We start from the raw sequence: 17,755 nt of genomic DNA, 5'->3' as shown, positions 1-17,755 counted from the left end.
ATGCCGTGCCCATGGAATCCATAAGAGAACGTTGAATACCCTCGAACTGAAGTTACAGACAGTCGTGAACCTCTATGACAAGAAGCCAGTTACTCTTAACTCTTATCTCTCCAGCCCATGATACCTTTTTACCCTTCGAGGTATATATTTATGCTGCAAGTACGAGGTTGGTGTTAGTCTTATATATTGAGTGGTCTTCTATTGTATATTCAGGAAGAGCTTACAGTTTTATTATACTTACTAACTTTATTTATTTATTGATAGACATGGTTCCTCTGTGTATCCTTGGCTGTCCTAGAACTTGCTCTGTAGCCTAGGTTGGCCTCAAGCTCACAGAGATCCACTTTACTCTGCCTCCCAAGTGCTGGGATCAAAGTTGGGTAGCACCACCACCCGACAATGCCTTTTTTATTCTTTTAAAAGATATTAGATTTTTACAGCCTTATTCAGGCATTCTGTACACATTGGTCATAAATATGCTTGTCTTATTTATGCATACTTGTACAATATCCCTGTGTTATAGGATATAAATTATCTTCAAAGGTTAGATATAATAAGAAGCTTAGACTTTCACTGTGGGCTAATAACCAATCACTAAAGTGACAAACTTCTCTAAAATACATTCGACCCCTCTGTTTTCATTGTGCGTAGGCCAGATAGCAGCAAATGAAGCTCTGAAGAAGGATTTGGAAGGTGTCATCAGTGGGTTGCAAGAGTACTTGGGGACCATCAAAGGCCAGGCAGCTCAGGCCCAAAATGAATGCAGGAAGCTGCAGGATGAGAAAGAGACACTGCTGCAGAGACTGACGGAAGTCAAGCAGGAGAAGGACGAACTGGAAATAGTTGCCATGGATGCAGAGAATATGAGGAAGGTATGGTTCGTTTTTCTGCTGTTTGAGCTTCAGAAGGAAATGAGGTCTGAGTCTAGTTAGCAGCAGGCACCAAATAACTGCACCCGTGAAGGTGCTCCTGCCTGAGGCGATGCGTATCACATGGCTGGGTTTGGTTTATGCAGCAATTACAGGGGTGACGTGGCCCATCTTCCTGTTACTGCTGATAGCTGTCATCCTTTACAGTGGACAGACACGATTACATTACACCTTCCATTGTTGCCCATCCTCGATGCTTCGAGGATTTCCCTATGTCGTTTTAATGATCTTTTTCAGATAAAATCTTACTATGAAGCTCAGGCTAGCCTTGAACTTGTAACTCCTGCCCCTCCTGCCTGAGTTCACCACACCAGCAGAAAATATAATAGTTTGTCAATTTCATGTTTGTCAATCTGCTGAATTTTAAAAGGTGTCTTCCTCCCAACTTTGTGTTATGAAGGATCTCACATTTGCAGGAGTATTGAAAGAGTGGCAAAGTACCTCCTTAGACTAGTAAGTATTTTAGCTTGGATCTATAAGCACATTCCTTTTGTCTCTGCTCAGAAAGTCTCACACATCACCCTTTCATCAGTCTGCTCTTAGGCTCCAGAGTCACTGCAATGAATGCTATTATTACACCTAGGACAACTCAGGGTTCTTCTTAGGTTCAGCTAACCGTTAACCACCTTCAGATTGTGACAAGTATCCCCACAATGTCTTTTATAGTGGTGTGTGTCGGGTGTGTGTATGTGTGTGTATGTGTGTGTGCACGCGCGAGAGTGTATGTGTATGGTGCAGGTGTATATGTGTGCACATGTAAGTGCAAGTGTAAGTGTGTGTATGTGTGTACGGATTAGTCTGGTATAACTTTTGGATTGCTCTTCCTTCTGTATTTCTGCCTGATGGTTTCGCTGTGCAATTGTACTTCATTCCTCTATGCTCCATATAAAATAGTGTCTTGTTTTAGCTTTATTTTCTCCAGACATTGGAGAGGTTACACACTCTTCATTTGTTCTTTACGGTTCAGATTTCATCAGCCTAGTGGATTCCTATTCATAAAATTCTTTGACCTTTATTTTTGTATCGGATCATCTTTCTTTCGTTAATGACTTGCAAGATCTTTATATTTTGGATGTTACTCCTTTATTGAATACATACAATATCTCATTTCATAAAGCAGTGCTAACTTGTCCTTGAAAAACTAAGTAGAGGTTATCCAGGGTCTTTGTGTTTATTCAGAGTATTTGTGTTTATCTGAGCTAATTCTTTCATACCCAAATTAATAGGTAGAAATTGTTATGAACACCTGAAGGTGTGTCATTGTGAAAGTTTAGCACTGAAAGTGTTTGTCTTTCTTAGTGACTAACACTGGATTGTCGTTAGCCCTCGATCCAGTGACTGCCGTCTTTAGAATGCCAGTGCTTTCTTGTTCTTTTGTTAAGGGAATACACTCTGGTTTAATCAGAAAGATGTGGGCTTCGTAGTCAGAGATCTGGGTTCATAACTCACCACCTCTTTCTAGCTGCACAGTGATGTGTGATCTCTGAGACAGTTCTCCAGTCGTTTACCCGTAAACTGTAAGTTCCCACTCAGAGCTGTTATAACCGGTAGATGAAACAGTGAATGGGAAAACGCGAAGTCCAGGGAAGGACAGGCCTTACTTACACTTCATTATTCTCTTTTCTGTAAATGTTTTCCCACTCCTGTTTTCCTCATATACTTTCAGACTGTAGTCACAGAGATAATTACTTTGGAAAGCAATGTGTCAGTAACTTGGTGAATTTTCAGGTGACATTTAGTAGAAGAGTTTGGATTTTAACCTGGATATGCCAGCATGGCCCTCCATCCTGTTCATAAAGTCTTTCTGTGCTGGGCAGTAGCAGTTGGCCAGCATCTGGTGCTCAGGTTGGTTACGGTGGCTTGCAGCTGCTTATGCAGCACTCAGGATGCTGCTTTTAAACATGCTGAACCTTTGCAGGAGCTCGCAGAGCTGGAAAATGCCCTCCAGGAGCAGCATGAGGTGAACGCATCCCTGCAGCAAGCCCAGGGAGATCTCAGCGCCTATGAAACTGAGCTAGAGACTCAGCTGAAACTAAAGGATGCAGAAACCAGCCAGCTCAAGCAGGAGTTAGAAAACCTCGTAAGGCGCACTCAGGTAAGTAGGAGCATACGCCAAATACAAACTAAGCAGCCTGCGCAGTCCATCCCTCCTTTGAGATAGCATCTCACTAGATAATGTAGCCCAGGCTGGCCTAGAATTTATGGAACTCATCCTGCCTCAGCTTTGTAGTGCTGGGGTTACAGGCATGAGCCACCACTGGACCTGGCATAGTCTTAATATTAAATGCTTTTAATATGATGGATGTGAATTGAGGAACACGTGAAAGAGCATATTTTGGGAGTCTGACATTCTGAAGTCAAACAGGAGCCCTGTGTAAAACGTGGCCAGATTGTTTCATGGCTGCACCCCCAGCCTAGTCCTCTGTTAGATAGCAGATACAGGAGACCATGGGCACGAAAGCCTTGGTAGGTAGGAGTTGATACGTCCTGGGCTTCCCTTCTTGGAATAGCTCTGTTTAAGTTGACTTTAGATTGTGTTTGCTGTTTCCTTTTATGATTGGTTGAAAGATCCACTCGTTTGTTATATACTTATACTTTAGAGGAAATAATACTCACTCAGTAAGCATTGCCTCTGAGGATCTGTCCTGAGGAGTTGGTAGTCCAGCAAGTTAAACAGGTTGGGGGTGGGGGAGTTCTGAAAGAGCAGTTCTGAAAGAGCCAGTCATGGATAACCACCTTTAGAAAGGACCCCTCATTGGGGCACGGGGTCAAGTGGAGTGAAAGGGATAGAAAAGGAAGGTGGAAAACCTTGATGAAGGGTTAGAGAGGGCAGGGTGCTGCAAGAACTTTATACCTCAAGACAAAGAAAGTGCAAAAAGAAGGTAACAGTTAAATGGGAAGAGTGGAGGTGGGCACGGTAGCCTGTCCTTCATCAGAGTGAGATGGCTCAGCAGTTAGGAGCGCCTGCCTGACTTCTCTCCCAGAGGACCCAGGCTGGATCTCAGCACCCACGTGGTGACTCACAACCATCAAATCCCAGTTCTAGGGGATTCGATGTCCTCTTCTGGCCTCTGCAGGTACAGACATCTATGCTAGCAAACACAGACATAATAAAATAATAAAATGTAATAAATAGCAAATGTAATAAAGTAATAAAATATAAAGTCACATGCTTCAGAGTATCTGTGTGATTAGGAAAGGAACCAAAAATAGGTTTGTGCTGTAGTGATTAGTGTTATGTTTGTTTCTTACCAGAGATCAGTATCTTGCCAAGTGTCAGTATTGTGTTTTTCAAGAGCACTGAGTTTTATAAAACCCTTGGCAGGATCAGAGTAACAAAAAGCAGCAGGTTGGGAGAAAATGAAGTATAAGTAAATATGGTTTTTTGTTAATAACAGTAAATGAAATTTCTAAATGCCATCTGTTTAGAATAAAGTCTTTTTTTTTTTTCCGTCTGCCCTCACTGCTGTCTTTTGTACTTGATGATAAGGCTTTTTCTCTCCCTCGGTGACGCAGATATAGGCCAGATTAGACCATACTAAAGTAGATAAAGGCAGGTTTATCAGGAGGCAGCTCTCCGGTGGGTTTCTTGATCTCACAGTAGAGGTCAGTGAAGTCACACATCCAGGCTAAAGCAAGAGGAGCTGGGATTGTGTCCATACAGGGTCAAACACTGACCTCCCTGTGAGGCACTCTTGAGTGGGTTGCCAGAAACAGAGAGACAAGAAGTTAACCCAGAGTGTTCTCTGTGTGGGTGGGGCTAGGAGAGGAAGGGCAGACAGTATTTCCCAGCTTGTGCAAGTGGGGGCTTTGGAGGGTGTGTGGTGGTGGTGGTGAACAGGGTTTCTAGCCTAACACTTTTATTTTAGGTAAGTCTTGACAGAAATGTTTTAAGAACCTTGACGTTCAGTTGGTATTGAAAGCAGTACTCTACCTTCAGACCACATAGAAAGTATAGAGCATAAAGGATCTGGTCTCTTGGTTAGATGCAGAGTTCGTCGATATGCTGACCTGTCAGATCTGAGACAGAGACTGGTCAGCTGCTATTTTGCTTTATTTTGTTGTTTTTTTCCTTCTTCCCTCTCTCCTGCTTTCCTTTTCCTTCCTTTCCTTCTTTTCCTTCCTTCCTCTGCATCCTCCCTATCTTTAACTCTCTTTCTTTTTCTTTCTTCTCTTTGAGATCAGGTCTCATTTTGTAGCCCAGGCCAACTTCTTACTCCTCCTGCTTCAGTGTCCCCAGTACTGGGATTACAGAAATGTACCACCATGCCAAGCTTCCAAAAATATGAGTGTGAGTGTTGCCTGCAGGTGTGTCTGTGTAGCACATGCATTTTCTGTAACCCGCAGGAGCCAGCAGGTGTCTAATCCCCTGGACCTGGGGTTACAGGTGGTTGTGAGCCACCATGTAGGTTCTAGAAATTGACCCAGAACCTCTGGAAGAACAACTAGTGTTCTTCACCACTGAGCCATCTCTCTAGCCCCCTCATTTTTAATAGCTATGTGAAATTTTGATACAAGTATTTGAGGACCACAGTTTACTGTTAAAGGTGGGTGCTGGGGACTACCCTAAAGGCTCTAATGGGGTATCTAGGCTGAGCTAATTCTGATGTGCATTCCTTATTAAGTATTGATAGTCAGAAGGGCATGTGGGAAAATGATCTTGGGTTTTCAAGTTTGAGAGTATAAATTTAGAACTATAGCCATGCATGACACATGTGTGAATGTATATTTGCTGTTTAGGGATGTAAACTATGACTTTTGCATGTTAATATCATTGCTTCCTCTGACAATAGCTAGAACAATCGGTGCTTCAAACAGAGCTGGAGAAGGAAAGACAGTCCCTCAGGGATGCCCTGGGCAAAGCCCAGTCCTCAGAAGAGAAGCAACAGGAGAACAGCGAGCTCCGTGCACAGCTTAAGCAGCTTCAGGTAAAGATCTGTGCTCGGACCACCCAAAGCTGGTTTTACTCTGGCATTTAGCAGCCAGCTCTGACATGTGCTAAGCAGCTCGAGTTACTAGGTAGAAATGACCTCTGGGGCAGTTTCTTTGGAACACTTTCCCAAGTGCTGGGATTAAAGGCCTGTGCCACCACACCTGACCTTTTCTTATTCTTTCTTTCTTTCTTTACATTCTTTTTAAGATTTCTTAAAAATTATAAGCAGTTCTCATAGTATTCTCAGTAAAGATGCTATTAAAAATGTAATCGGTTTCTCATCTTTGTGTGGGATCATACAGATCCCTGTGTGTGTGGGATTTTACTGGATGATTAATTTTTATTGAGCTGGAAAGATGGCTCAGCCATTAAAGGCTAGGCTCACAATCAAAAAAAATACATAATTTTTATTTTTTACTATGAAAATTTAAAATGATCACAAAACCAGAATAACCCCTTTGGACCAATGCCTGATTTATTCAGTTATTAACATTGTCTCATTTTAGTTTACCTCTTTCTTTGAAATATTTTAAAGAAAAATTCAAATTGGGAGTAGTGGCTCCTGCCTTTAATCCAGCACTCTAGAGCCAAAAGCAGGTGAATCTCTGTGAGTTCCAGGACAATAGGGCTACATAGTGATGCCCTGTCTCAAAAAAGAAAAGAAAAGACCAATATATTTTTACCTAGAAATACTTACTGTGCAACTTTTACTGAAATGCATTTGCGATGCCTAACCTTAAGATGACACTGTAGCGTATACTAAATGCATTTTGAAGGGACGCTGGCCACTGTGAGCTTGGCAAACATGGCTCTGGATGCTAAAACCATTAGATTGCATGCCTAAAGCTGGCTACCAAGGTCTGTTCCATTGTTTGGTCCCTTCCTCCTCCTGAGGCTGACTACCAAGGTCCAGAAATCAGAAGCCCCTTTGGGGACTGGAGAGATAAGGAGCACTGGCTGCTCGCTGCTCTTCCAGATCCTGAGTTCAATTCCTAGCAACCACATGGTGGCTTGCAAGGATCCATACTGGGATATGATGCCCTCTTCTGGCATGCAGGCATACATGCAGGCAGACACGCAGCAGACACGTAGGCATACATGCAGGCATACATGCAGGCAGACACGCAGGCATACACGCAGGCATACACGCAGGCAGACACGCAGGCAGACACGCAGGCATACACGCAGGCAGACACGCAGGCAGACACGCAGGCATATATGCAAGTAGAGTATCTACATACATTAAGAAAAGAAAGAAACCCTTAGAATCCCCCTTTGGGTCACCTAATTAACATGCCCAATTAAAATATACTACTGAATTGTAGCCCATTCTAACACAGACCACCCCTTTCTCTCTATTTAAATTATACCTGCAAGGTCAGTTGCTGCTGTTTTTGCCTGTGTCAGAGAATAGTGACTTTAATTTTCTTCCCCCCACTTAGTAAAGTGAGAATGGGCGTTTGGGTGTGGTCTGTGGCTGACTGGGGTCTGAAAGGGAGCCCCCACTGTATGGGGGGTCTCCTGCACACTCAGTGTAAGGAAAAGTTTCCTTAACACAAAGCTTCCTTTATAACAAAATGTCGACACTCTGATGTGATTTGTCAGAAACATGATGGTATACAAATCACAAGAGAAGATGTAAAGAATGGGGCACCTCCCTCGGGGCACTGTGGAGTTGTTGTTACCCTGACGGCCTATTTGTCCAGGAGCTGGGACTTCTCTCTTCTCAAGAGAGAACCACAAAGTATGGTTTCTTCTGGAAGTTGAAAACCTGTTAAGTGGGGGAGGACGATCTGTTGTCTAGAGAAGGCTATCTCAGGGTAATGGAGGGGGGTGTCAGTCTACAGGTGAGACCTCTAGATGCCAAGGCCCTTAAAAATATATGTGCCATTTTAGGTCCTCCATTGAAATTAGAGTGCTGCCTGGATTTGCAGTAGAGTAACACTGGGAGTATTAGGGACATACAAGGGAATAGCATTCATTGCTTAGGATATAGAAACACTGTAGGGACATTTTAGCAGTTCTTTGTATTTGAAAGAGGCATCATAGGAACTTCACTCTGTAGTCAAGATATGTCTGTGCATTTGTCAGTGGTGGATGCATTTGCTGGTGATAAGTGTCTTTCCATTTTACCTCTGCGTGCAGGACGACAACAGCCTACTAAAGAAGCAGCTGAAAGACTTTCAGAGTCACCTTAACCATGTGGTTGATGGGCTGATTCATCCAGAGGAAGTAGCAGCTCGTGTGGATGAGCTAAGGAAAAGGTTGAAGCTAGGAGCTGGGGAGATGAGGTAAGGAGAAGCATGAGCCTTCCTTCCCACATCAGAGCCGTGCCTGGGACCAGCCATGAGCTTGTCCTCCTCAGGCTTTGTAATACTGATTGACGTTTCTGAGAGTGTGGTGCAAGATTGCTTAATTCTGATAATAGCGTTAAGGTATTTAAGAGTCTCTCTTGAGAGAACATTGTATGTGATCAGAGAGAACAGCCATATTGTGCACTTTGGGCAGAGAACCAGTATACAACAGGACAGTCAGGTTCATGGACATTTATTGTTAGTCTGTGTCTTCAGAGTGGCAGCAGGGGTTTGATATAATGGTTTACACTGATACACTGATAGTTTATACAGTGCTTTCTCCTCCTGATGTTAGCATGAACACGTTTGTGTCAATTTATACCTTCTTGTTTTTTCTCCTTAGAATCCATAGTCCTTCAGATGTCTTAGGGAAAAGTCTTGCTGATCTACAGAAACAGTTCAGTGAAATCCTTGCACGATCCCAGTGGGAAAAAGAGGAAGCCCAGGTTAGAGAGAGGAAACTCCATGAAGAAATGGCTCTCCAGCAAGAGAAACTGGCAAATGGTCAAGAGGAGTTCAAGCAGGCCTGTGAAAGAGCACTTGAAGCCAGAGTAAGAAAGGGCGGAGACAGCCAGAGGGCGGCCGTCAGCAAATGCCCGCAGCATGTACACCATGCTCACTCCCATCACTCACAGCGTGTCTCACTGCCGTGCTAAGGTCCATTGCCGAATATGGCTGCTGATGTCAAAGCCGGGCCTGTTTGTAGCAGTGGTTTCCTTGTTGCAATGCGAGTGAGAGACATCTTATAATGAACAGGAAGTATAGCGTTGTACCAGAATCTGTTTGTTTTAACCTACTGATGTTCACATTGAGACAAGCATCAAATCCCAGAGAACAAGATAGAAGCACCTGTGGTCACTGTTTAGGACAGAACTTTGTTACATTCCCTAGTGAGGAGACGATAGCTTCATGGCATTCTCAGTTTGCTTAAACATACAGATATGTACGTATGTATGTATGCATGTGTGTATGTATACATATGTGTGTCTGTTTACATATATGTGCTTACATGTGTGTTTGTGTGTATGTATATCTACACGTAATATATACATCACACACATACACACACACACACACACACACGTCTACAATCCCAGCACTCAGGGTATACAGGTGGGAGCATCACAACTTTAAAGCCAGCTTGTGCTGTATACCAAGAGCCTGTCCCAAAAAAAGGAAAAAGTTCTTCATTGTATTTCCTCACAGATTAAGTTTGATAAAAGACAACATAATGCAAGAATCCAGCAATTAGAAAACGAAATTCACTATTTGCAAGAGAACCTAAAAAGTATGGAAAAAATCCAAGGCCTTACAGACCTCCAGCTTCAGGAAGCAGATGAAGAGAAGGAAAGAATTCTGGCCCAACTCCAGGAGTTAGAGAAAAAGGTGAGGAGCCTAGAAAAGTAAGGGACCTGTTTTCCAGGTCCTTCCTGGTGACAGGGTCAGGGGTGGAGCCCACACTTAGCTGTCAGTGTTGCCCCACAGTGCTGAGCAGCACCTCACAGCCAGGTACTTGTTATTCAGTCACGGGCCAGAGGCTGTCAGGACAGAGGAAAACAAGAGACTGGGAAATGGGAGGCCCAGCCGTAGGGTCACTTAGGTGATAGTTACCGAAAGATAACAGGACGGCTTACCACCGTCGGAACACTGCCCACGTGGGTACATCCATGGGGATTGCAGGTACACTCTTCATCTCCCTTCTAATCCTACCTTGGCCTCTCCGGTGGCATTTTCTCCATCTCTCTCCACCCGCCCAGTGTCATCTCCTGAGTCGTTCAGAAATCTCCCTCACTCCACACCTCTTAAACCACAGCTTGCAGCATCTTGTTCTAATCCCAGCCTGTCTTCCTAGCCCCCACATGTGAGCGCTTTTCCAGCCTCCTTAAGCCTCTGGCTTTCCAGTCTCTGCTTTCCTTCTTGTCCAGCCCAAAATCCACAACCAATTACTGAGTCTTTTTTTAACCTATAAGTAAGTAGCTTCAAGTTCCCTGTCTTTCTCCTGTCTCGCTTCCCTGACTAAACTTAGATCCGTACATTCTTGGGGTCTGCATGCCCTGGGAGAGGTAGAGCACCACTCCAGCACAGTGATGTCACTACAGTCTCACTGTCACATTTCACATGGCATCAGTCTGTACCAGTAAGCTCGCCCCATCTCACTGTGAGGGAAGCCACCTTCCCCTCATCTACCCTCCCTCTCTCCTCCTCTCAGCAAGTGATCTACCCTATAAGAACCTTTAGTCACCAAGTCTTGTTGACTTCCACTACCCTTGTCTACCCATCATCCTCCTGGACAACCGCTGTGCCTACCTAGCCGATTTCCCAATTCTACACATGACCCTACTGCACAGAGCAATCAGTCTGCCCTGTAAAATGAGAGAATAGTTGGAGTCAGACCCTCCTTGTCTCCCAGCCTTCACTATTAAAGACCAAACTTCTTAAGCCTAAGACCCTGCATGATTTGTCGATTTCGATGCCCTGGAAAATGTCAAGGTCTTCCCTGTCACACACCCAGGACCAGGTACTATTATTTGAAGACTTGCCCATCTGGTATGCAACTAAGAAGTAAGGTTTGGTTTTGGGAGGTTGCTTGCTTAAGTTTTATGTATTTGTTTATTCACTTTTATGTGTAGGGGTGTTTTGTTTGCGTCTATGCTATGTATCACATATGTTCTGGTACCCGCCAAGTCCGGGAGAGGTGTTGAATTCAGGAACTTGAGTTACAGGTTGTAAGCTCCCATGTGGGTTCTGGGATTCCAACCTGAGTCCTCTGGCACAGTGTCAGTGTTCTTAATCTCTGAGCCATCTTCCTAGCCCAACATTCTTAACTAAGAAAAACATTATTTAAAAGGGTTTACATTTGTGGGGAGCTGGAGAGATGACTTAGCTGTTAGGAGCAGTGCTGACAGTCACGAAGATCAGAGTTCCAAATCTAGCAACCCACACAATAAACCGGCATCGTGCATGCACCTGCAGTCTGAGCTGGGAGGGACGCTGACACGAGTGGATGCTAGGACTTGCTGGCTCCAGCCTAGCTAAGAAAACACACGCCCCAAGGAAGATTCTGTCTCAAAGAACTCAGTGGGAAATGATTGGGAAGGACATATGATGCCCTCTCCTGCCTCTACATCTGCACATGTGTGTACACACACTCAGGTGCACTCACATACACACAAACCTTTCATTGCTGGTGGAGTTAATACTGAGTGATTTTAGGAAGCACTAGTATGTATGCATCAGATACTATTCTACACATGTGCCTGTAGCAGGGAACAGACCCTGCCTCTCTTGGAGCAGACACCTTAATTTACTGCTTTAAATGATTCTTTTATTTCGCTTATGGTTCTTTTATTTTAGAAGAAGCGGGAAGATGCCAGGTCTCAGGAGCAGTTCCTTGGTTTAGATACAGAGCTGAAAAGTCTGAAGAAAGCTGTGGCTGCTTCTGATAAACTAGCTGCAGCCGAGCTCACCATTGCCAAAGAGCAGCTCAAGTCCCTGCATGGAACTGTCATGAGGATTAATCAGGAGCGAGCAGAGGTCAGTGCAGAGGGTTGTCAGGATGTGCTCGGCAGCACTGTCTCAGAACAGAGCAGTACACAGTACCGATCCTTGGTGCAAACTTCTGTGACACTGTCTGCTTTTCTCTTTCCTGTTTGTTTGCTTTTTTTTCTTTTGTTTTTCAAGACAGCGCTTCTCTGTGTAGCCCTGGCTATCCTGAAACTCACTCTGTAGACCAGGCTAGCCTAGAACTCAAAAGATTTGCCTGCCTCTGCCTTCTGAAGGCTGGGATTAAAGGGGCATACCACCTTTGCCAATTCTGTCTGCTTTTCTTAAGACCTGGTGGTTATATTCCATCACAACCTCCAAGAATTTATTTGGAGCATCAAATGAGTATTAAAGGATGGCAGTTTCCAGGGTTGGGGATTTAGCTCAGTGGTAGAGCGCTTGCCTAGCAAGCACAAGGTCCTGGGTTCGGTCCCCAGCTCTGAAAAAAAGAAAAGAAAAAAAAAAAAAAAAAAAAGGATGGCAGTTTCCTTGGAGAGATTGCTGCCAAATACATGCTTGGATTCCAGATTAGAAGGCTCTCCATTCAGTCTCTGAGCCTCAAATCCTGTTTTCCTCTCCTCCTCCTCCTCTTCTTCCTCCTTTTCCTCTTCTGCTGCTTCTGTTTGCTTGTCTTTTTTTTTTTTTTTTTTTTTTTTTTTTTTGAGATTGGATTTCTCTGTGTAGCTCTGGCTATCCTGGAACTAGCTATGTAGACCAGGCTGGCCTGCAACTGACAGGGATCGACTAGCCTCTGCCTCTCAAGTTCTGGGACTAAGGGTATGCATCACCGTGCTCATCTTGAGTCTTAAGATGTTTATTTTGTACATGTATTTGAAAACTTACCTTACAGACTGTTAGTGCTCTGGTGTAGTAATGGCAGTGATGCTCAACAGGACACAGATTTTAATGAGCTTGAGATAATAGATTATAGGAGGAAGATACAATGACTGAGAACCCAGAAAGACAGCCTTGGGGGGCTAGGATAGTGAGGAGGAGGAGGAAATCCCCAGGGTGGGTCAGGCTTCACATCACATGTGCAGGAATAAGCCAGGCTCGTTATAGGATGGGAGCAGGGGATCACTGAGAGGAAGAGGGACTGGAGATGAGCGTTTGTGACAGCAGTGTCCTTCTCACAATCTGTCCATAGGAGCTGCAGGAGGCAGAGCGGTCCAGCAGAGAGGCCATGCAAGCAGCCAAGGACCTGAGCAGAGCCGAGGCGGAGATCGAGCTCCTGCAGCACCTTCTCAGGGAGAGAGAGGACCAGGTCAGTGCTGGTACCCAGAGGCACTCCTGGCTCCTCTAGTTGCTCAGACTGAGCACGGCAGGGCTTTGCTCAAAAGCACTGAAGCACACTTTGCTGGCAGCACCTTAGCCTCACCTGCGCAGTGCTATAAAAATGAAAGGGGTGAGGTGCTCTCCTCACTGGTTAAAAAGAAGTAGGCTTCCTACTTACGCAGGTAAATGCACATGAGTGTGCTCATTGGCAACTCTGTGTGTATGGTTTTTTAATAGTTCCGAGATGAGATGGAGAATGCACATGTAGGCTCTAAAGGAGCAAACTTACAGCTGTTAGAGATTGAGGCGCTGAAGGAGGCCATGGCGAAGCAAAGGGCTGAAATCACAAGACTCCGGGATGTATTAAACCTCACAGGGACAGGTAAAGTACTGTTGGGCTGTGACTCGGGTGGTTCTGTAATTGCCTGCTGCCTTTAGAGAAAAGCACTTAGCTGAAGGAAGTCCGTCCCATGCCTGATCTAGAGAGCTGGGGCTTTCCTGATAAGTTAGAGAATTTAAACAGCATTTTAGAGTATGGTATTAGGGGATTTGATTTTAGCAAGACAAAGTGTTTATACATCTGTTAGCTTTCTGCAAATTACTTTATAATCGGTGGACAGAAGGATGTCCTCTTGGTGTTCAACAAAAATAATTGCCCACGAGCAGGCTGAAAGTCAGCTTTGGAGACCTGGTAGATTCGGTGGCTCTCGTGGGGTCTCTCTTCTGTGTGGGAGAGGAGGGAAGTCCGTGACTACATGGCAGCGTCATATAGTGGCTTTCCTTTACAGGTAAAAAAGGAGGCATTGAGAATGTTGTAGAGGAAATCGCTGAGCTCCGGCACGCAGTTTCTGCTCAGAATGAGTACATCAGCAGCATGGCAGATCCTTTCCAAAGACAAGGCTGTTGGTATTTCATGCCACCACCACCATCATCAAAAGTAGGATTTCTGTGTTGCTAGAAGTTTGTACTGAGTTTTCTTGAGAGCGACTTTCTTTTCCTCCCCACATTTGCGAGCAGGTGCCGGAAACCCTTCTCTGCTGAGACATGTGCTTAGGCTCTTCAGTGTCATTCGTGTAAAAATAGAGCTATCCCACAGAAAATAGTATGGCCTTTCTATGGCCAGTGTCATGAAATAGATAAAGGTTAGAATGACTTAAACCCAAAGAGCTGACTGAAAATGACTGTAGAGGCGTGCAGAGGTGTGGACAGAATAGCGGGTACCAGGTTTCTTTTTTTTTTTATTTTTATTTTTATTTTCATTTTTTTTTTCCGGAGCTAGGGACCGAACCCAGGGCCTTGCGCTTGCTAGGCAAGTGCTCTACCGCTGAGCTAAATCCCCAACCCCGGGTACCAGGTTTCATCTGCTTAAAACAAGCCTCTCAGGTGTTCACCAGTCTAGGCCAGTGCTGTATTAGAGTGCAGCCCTGCACTCCGAACTCACGGGCGGGCCAGGTGAGTGTAATTACAGAGCAGCCACACGTGACTGACAGCAGGTTTGCCCCGTGCTCAAGGGGCAGAGAGGTCTGTTTCAGGGATTCTTCTCATGAGCAAGTTCAGGAAGGAAAGCTAGATAGAGGAGGCTGTGAGGTGAGAGGGAGCAGCTTCCAGCAGGGGGTAGTGGAGGGAGGAACGGCTTCTGTAAAGAGGAAGGTTGCTATGGCTCTAGCAAGGAACCTCCCGCTTAGACAGATTGTCGGGAGGGCTGGGACACAAGCTGAACTCTAGACTGGGGCTGGAAGGCTTAGGTACTTTCTGCCACTGTGACAAAGCATGACCAGCATTGCTCAGAGAAGAAAGTGTTTTCTTAAAACGGCTCTGCTCAAAGGATAAGAGTCCGTCGTGGTTGCGAGACATGGCAGCAGGAACAGAAAGGTGAAAGTGCACATCTTGAACCACAGATCCAGAGAGTGCACTGGGAATGGCAAAAGGCTTCTCAGCCCCCAGGCCTGCCTCCAGCAAGGCCGCACCAAACAGCACCACTGACTAGGCACCATGTGTTCAAATACAGGAGCCTAGGGGGCATTCCCATTTAAACCCACAGTCTCAGAACTGGAGAGATGCTCAGTGGTTAAGAGCACTGACTGCTCTTCCAGAGGTCCTGAGTTCAATTCCTGTTAACTACACGGTGGCTCACAACCATCTGTAAAGTGATCCGATGCCCTCTTCTGCTTTGTCTGAAGATAGTATACTCATATATAAATAAGTCTCTTAACAGTGCTCAGGGGTTAAGAGCACTTGCTGCTTAAACCCACAGGGCCATCCCTTATAAGGGGCCATCATCTATGTCACGGGAAATGAGATTACAGTTAATAGAATAGGAGTCCAGAAGAGAATTCTAGCTGAGCATGGGAGATAGAGTTACAGCAAGATGAGCTTTCTATGCACCATTTGAATCCTTCACATGAAAGATAGAAGAGAGCAGAGCTAGAAGAGTGGAGCTGGAAAGAAGACATACTATTAAGGGATGAGCTTGCTTCCTGAGCTTGGAAGAGAGGAATGGATCCAAGCAGGACTTATCCAAAGCAGGGGGCCTTAGTGACACTCTGAGAATCAGCCGTAGGGCAACAGCAAGAGATGCAGCTTAAACGCTACACTAGGGTCCCAGGGCTCTGACTGTAGTCTCAGCCAGAACCTATGAGCAGAATCCTCCCAGAAACAGGAAGGAGCCAACACCCTGTAACCAAGGCTGGAGGTCAAAAACAGGAAGAGAAGCCCCTGTCCGCCTGTGCTGAGTGTGCACCTAGAGACGAGCCCTAGAGACTGGAAGGCAGGAGGGTAGAGGTAGCACACGCCCAGGCAGCAGAGCACTGCTCTCTGGGTCCCTTGAAGGTGTGGTGTCCTCTGCCGCAGCTGCTGGCCCTGCAGGACAAGGCAGAAGAGAAGCTGCTAGCAGTGCCGAGTGCAGCTGTGAGGAGAGCAGGATGCTCGGAGGTCTGATCACTTAGGGAGAGTTTATTTCTCTCTCATGCGAAACTGTGGCATAAAATAAACTCAGACAATCAGATGACACACCTTTACCACCTCAGTATCACGAGGACCTGTGTCCCAGAGAATGGCCAAAACCACAGGGTGGGAGATGGAAGTTATCACATAACTTCTTGAGGAGAGCCCGTCTATTTTCACACAGCAGTCTGACAGGACTCCAGCGACTGCTTCCATAGTCCATAGCCCTCCCTGCTCAGCCTTCCTCACACTGTTAGGTTAATATGCTGAGCCATGTGTATGGACTGCATTTCATACCTGTAATCACTTCTATTTCTATCTGTCAAAAATGAGAGTTGTGTTAAGGAAATAACAGATTCTTTCTTAGATGTCGTGTGTCTCCCGTTGTCTTTGAGGTATCTAAAGGTCAGCCTTTCCGAGATAATAGGCAGTGCTACTCTCCTGTCTCTTCAGGTTTCCAGCCATAGTTCCCAGGCTACCAAGGACTCCGGTTTGGGTCTAAAGTGTACAGCCTCTACTCCTCTTAGATCACAACAGGCTGGACAGCAAGAAGAGAAGGGCAGCAGTGGACCTCTGCCTGCTTCGGGATACTGGGTCTACTCACCCATCAGAAGCACAGCGCATAAGCCATTTTCAAAGAGAGGTAGGCCATCACACAAGGAGAGCCGCATTTCTCTTACCTGGTTAGTAACCTTTTATTGCTCCTTGCAATCCACAGCCGCATTCCTTCCAAAGTCTTTCCCTATGCTGATATCCTGTGTGATCCTGTGTTGCTGACTAGTAACCGATCTTCCCTTAGGCTCGCTATCTAAAGCCACATTTCTCAACCTCTGGTCACAACTACTTCAGAGTCAAGTGACCTTTTCACAGGGGTCACATATCAGATCTTTACAATTTGTAACAGTAGCAAAATCACAGATGTGAAGTAGCAATGAAAATAATTTTATAGTTGGGGGTTAGCACAACATGAGGGACTGTGTAATGGGTTACAGCATTGGGAAGATGGAGCCGCTGATCTGAAGATACCTGCGGCCTGCCCTGTCCCTCGGGCCTCTTTGTCTTTGTCTGTTTTCAGTGCTGTAGGTTGATCACAGGGCCTAGCACATGCCGGGTAAGCATTCTGCCACCAAGTTACAGTCTCACCCCTACACCTCACGCTTTAAACCACTTTTCTGTAATCCCAAACCAGTTCATCCTCGTGGTTTAGTAAGACTGCTCACTGCACGGTCCTGCTCTCCACTCCTTCCTCCATTCCGACTGAGCAGCGCCTTGGCTTGTGCATCTGAATCAGGGGGTATTGTACCATTTATTTTGTCATGGTTAGTCATCCAACCTCTGTACAAAGAGTAAGACTAGAATACGTCCAAGCTCTTCATACCTCTGTGATCCTAGCATCATTTGATTTGCTGCTGTGAGATTGTTGATCTACATGACATGGTAATGCTACATTTTAATAATTTGTTAATTAAGGAAGTATTTGCTGGGATAGGGATGTATCTCATTGTTAGTCCAACCCCTAGCAGCACAAAAGCAAACAAACAGGGACTCTTTACTGGGAAAGCGCCTACCGTGTGCTTGCTTTGTTGTCAGGTTAGCAGACATGACTCCTGCCTTCAGTAGGTAAGAAAGAAGTAAGCCATCAAGTCAGATAGTGGCACGTGTCATAGCAGTAATCAATTTTGAGTTCTGTTGATCTCATAACACATCTCTGTTGATGTGTAAAGCCATATTCAAGTGATGGCTAAACACATTCATAATTAATGGTAACCAAACGTGGA

The 17,755-nt window shown here is 45.2% G+C and overlaps 1 protein-coding gene across 1 annotated transcript in view; it reads left to right on the top strand.

Annotated features, from left to right (window-relative positions):
• The window catches only part of Cntrl (centriolin), a 73,479-nt gene that overhangs the window by 29,556 nt on the left and 26,168 nt on the right, over window positions 1–17,755 (top strand). The window contains exons 13-23 of the mRNA XM_032902666.1: window positions 652–872; window positions 2,848–3,024; window positions 5,723–5,857; window positions 8,008–8,153; window positions 8,560–8,767; window positions 9,423–9,602; window positions 11,571–11,750; window positions 12,907–13,023; window positions 13,272–13,416; window positions 13,823–13,971; window positions 16,431–16,620. Of these exons, the coding sequence (XP_032758557.1) occupies window positions 652–872; window positions 2,848–3,024; window positions 5,723–5,857; window positions 8,008–8,153; window positions 8,560–8,767; window positions 9,423–9,602; window positions 11,571–11,750; window positions 12,907–13,023; window positions 13,272–13,416; window positions 13,823–13,971; window positions 16,431–16,620 (1,848 nt within the window). The remainder of the gene's footprint in view (window positions 1–651; window positions 873–2,847; window positions 3,025–5,722; window positions 5,858–8,007; window positions 8,154–8,559; window positions 8,768–9,422; window positions 9,603–11,570; window positions 11,751–12,906; window positions 13,024–13,271; window positions 13,417–13,822; window positions 13,972–16,430; window positions 16,621–17,755) is intronic.

The sequence above is a fragment of the Rattus rattus genome, chromosome 5 (genome assembly GCF_011064425.1).
Source record: "Rattus rattus isolate New Zealand chromosome 5, Rrattus_CSIRO_v1, whole genome shotgun sequence".
In the NCBI taxonomy this organism is placed as follows: domain Eukaryota; kingdom Metazoa; phylum Chordata; class Mammalia; order Rodentia; family Muridae; genus Rattus; species Rattus rattus.
This window is presented reverse-complemented; position numbering and strand designations above follow the sequence as displayed.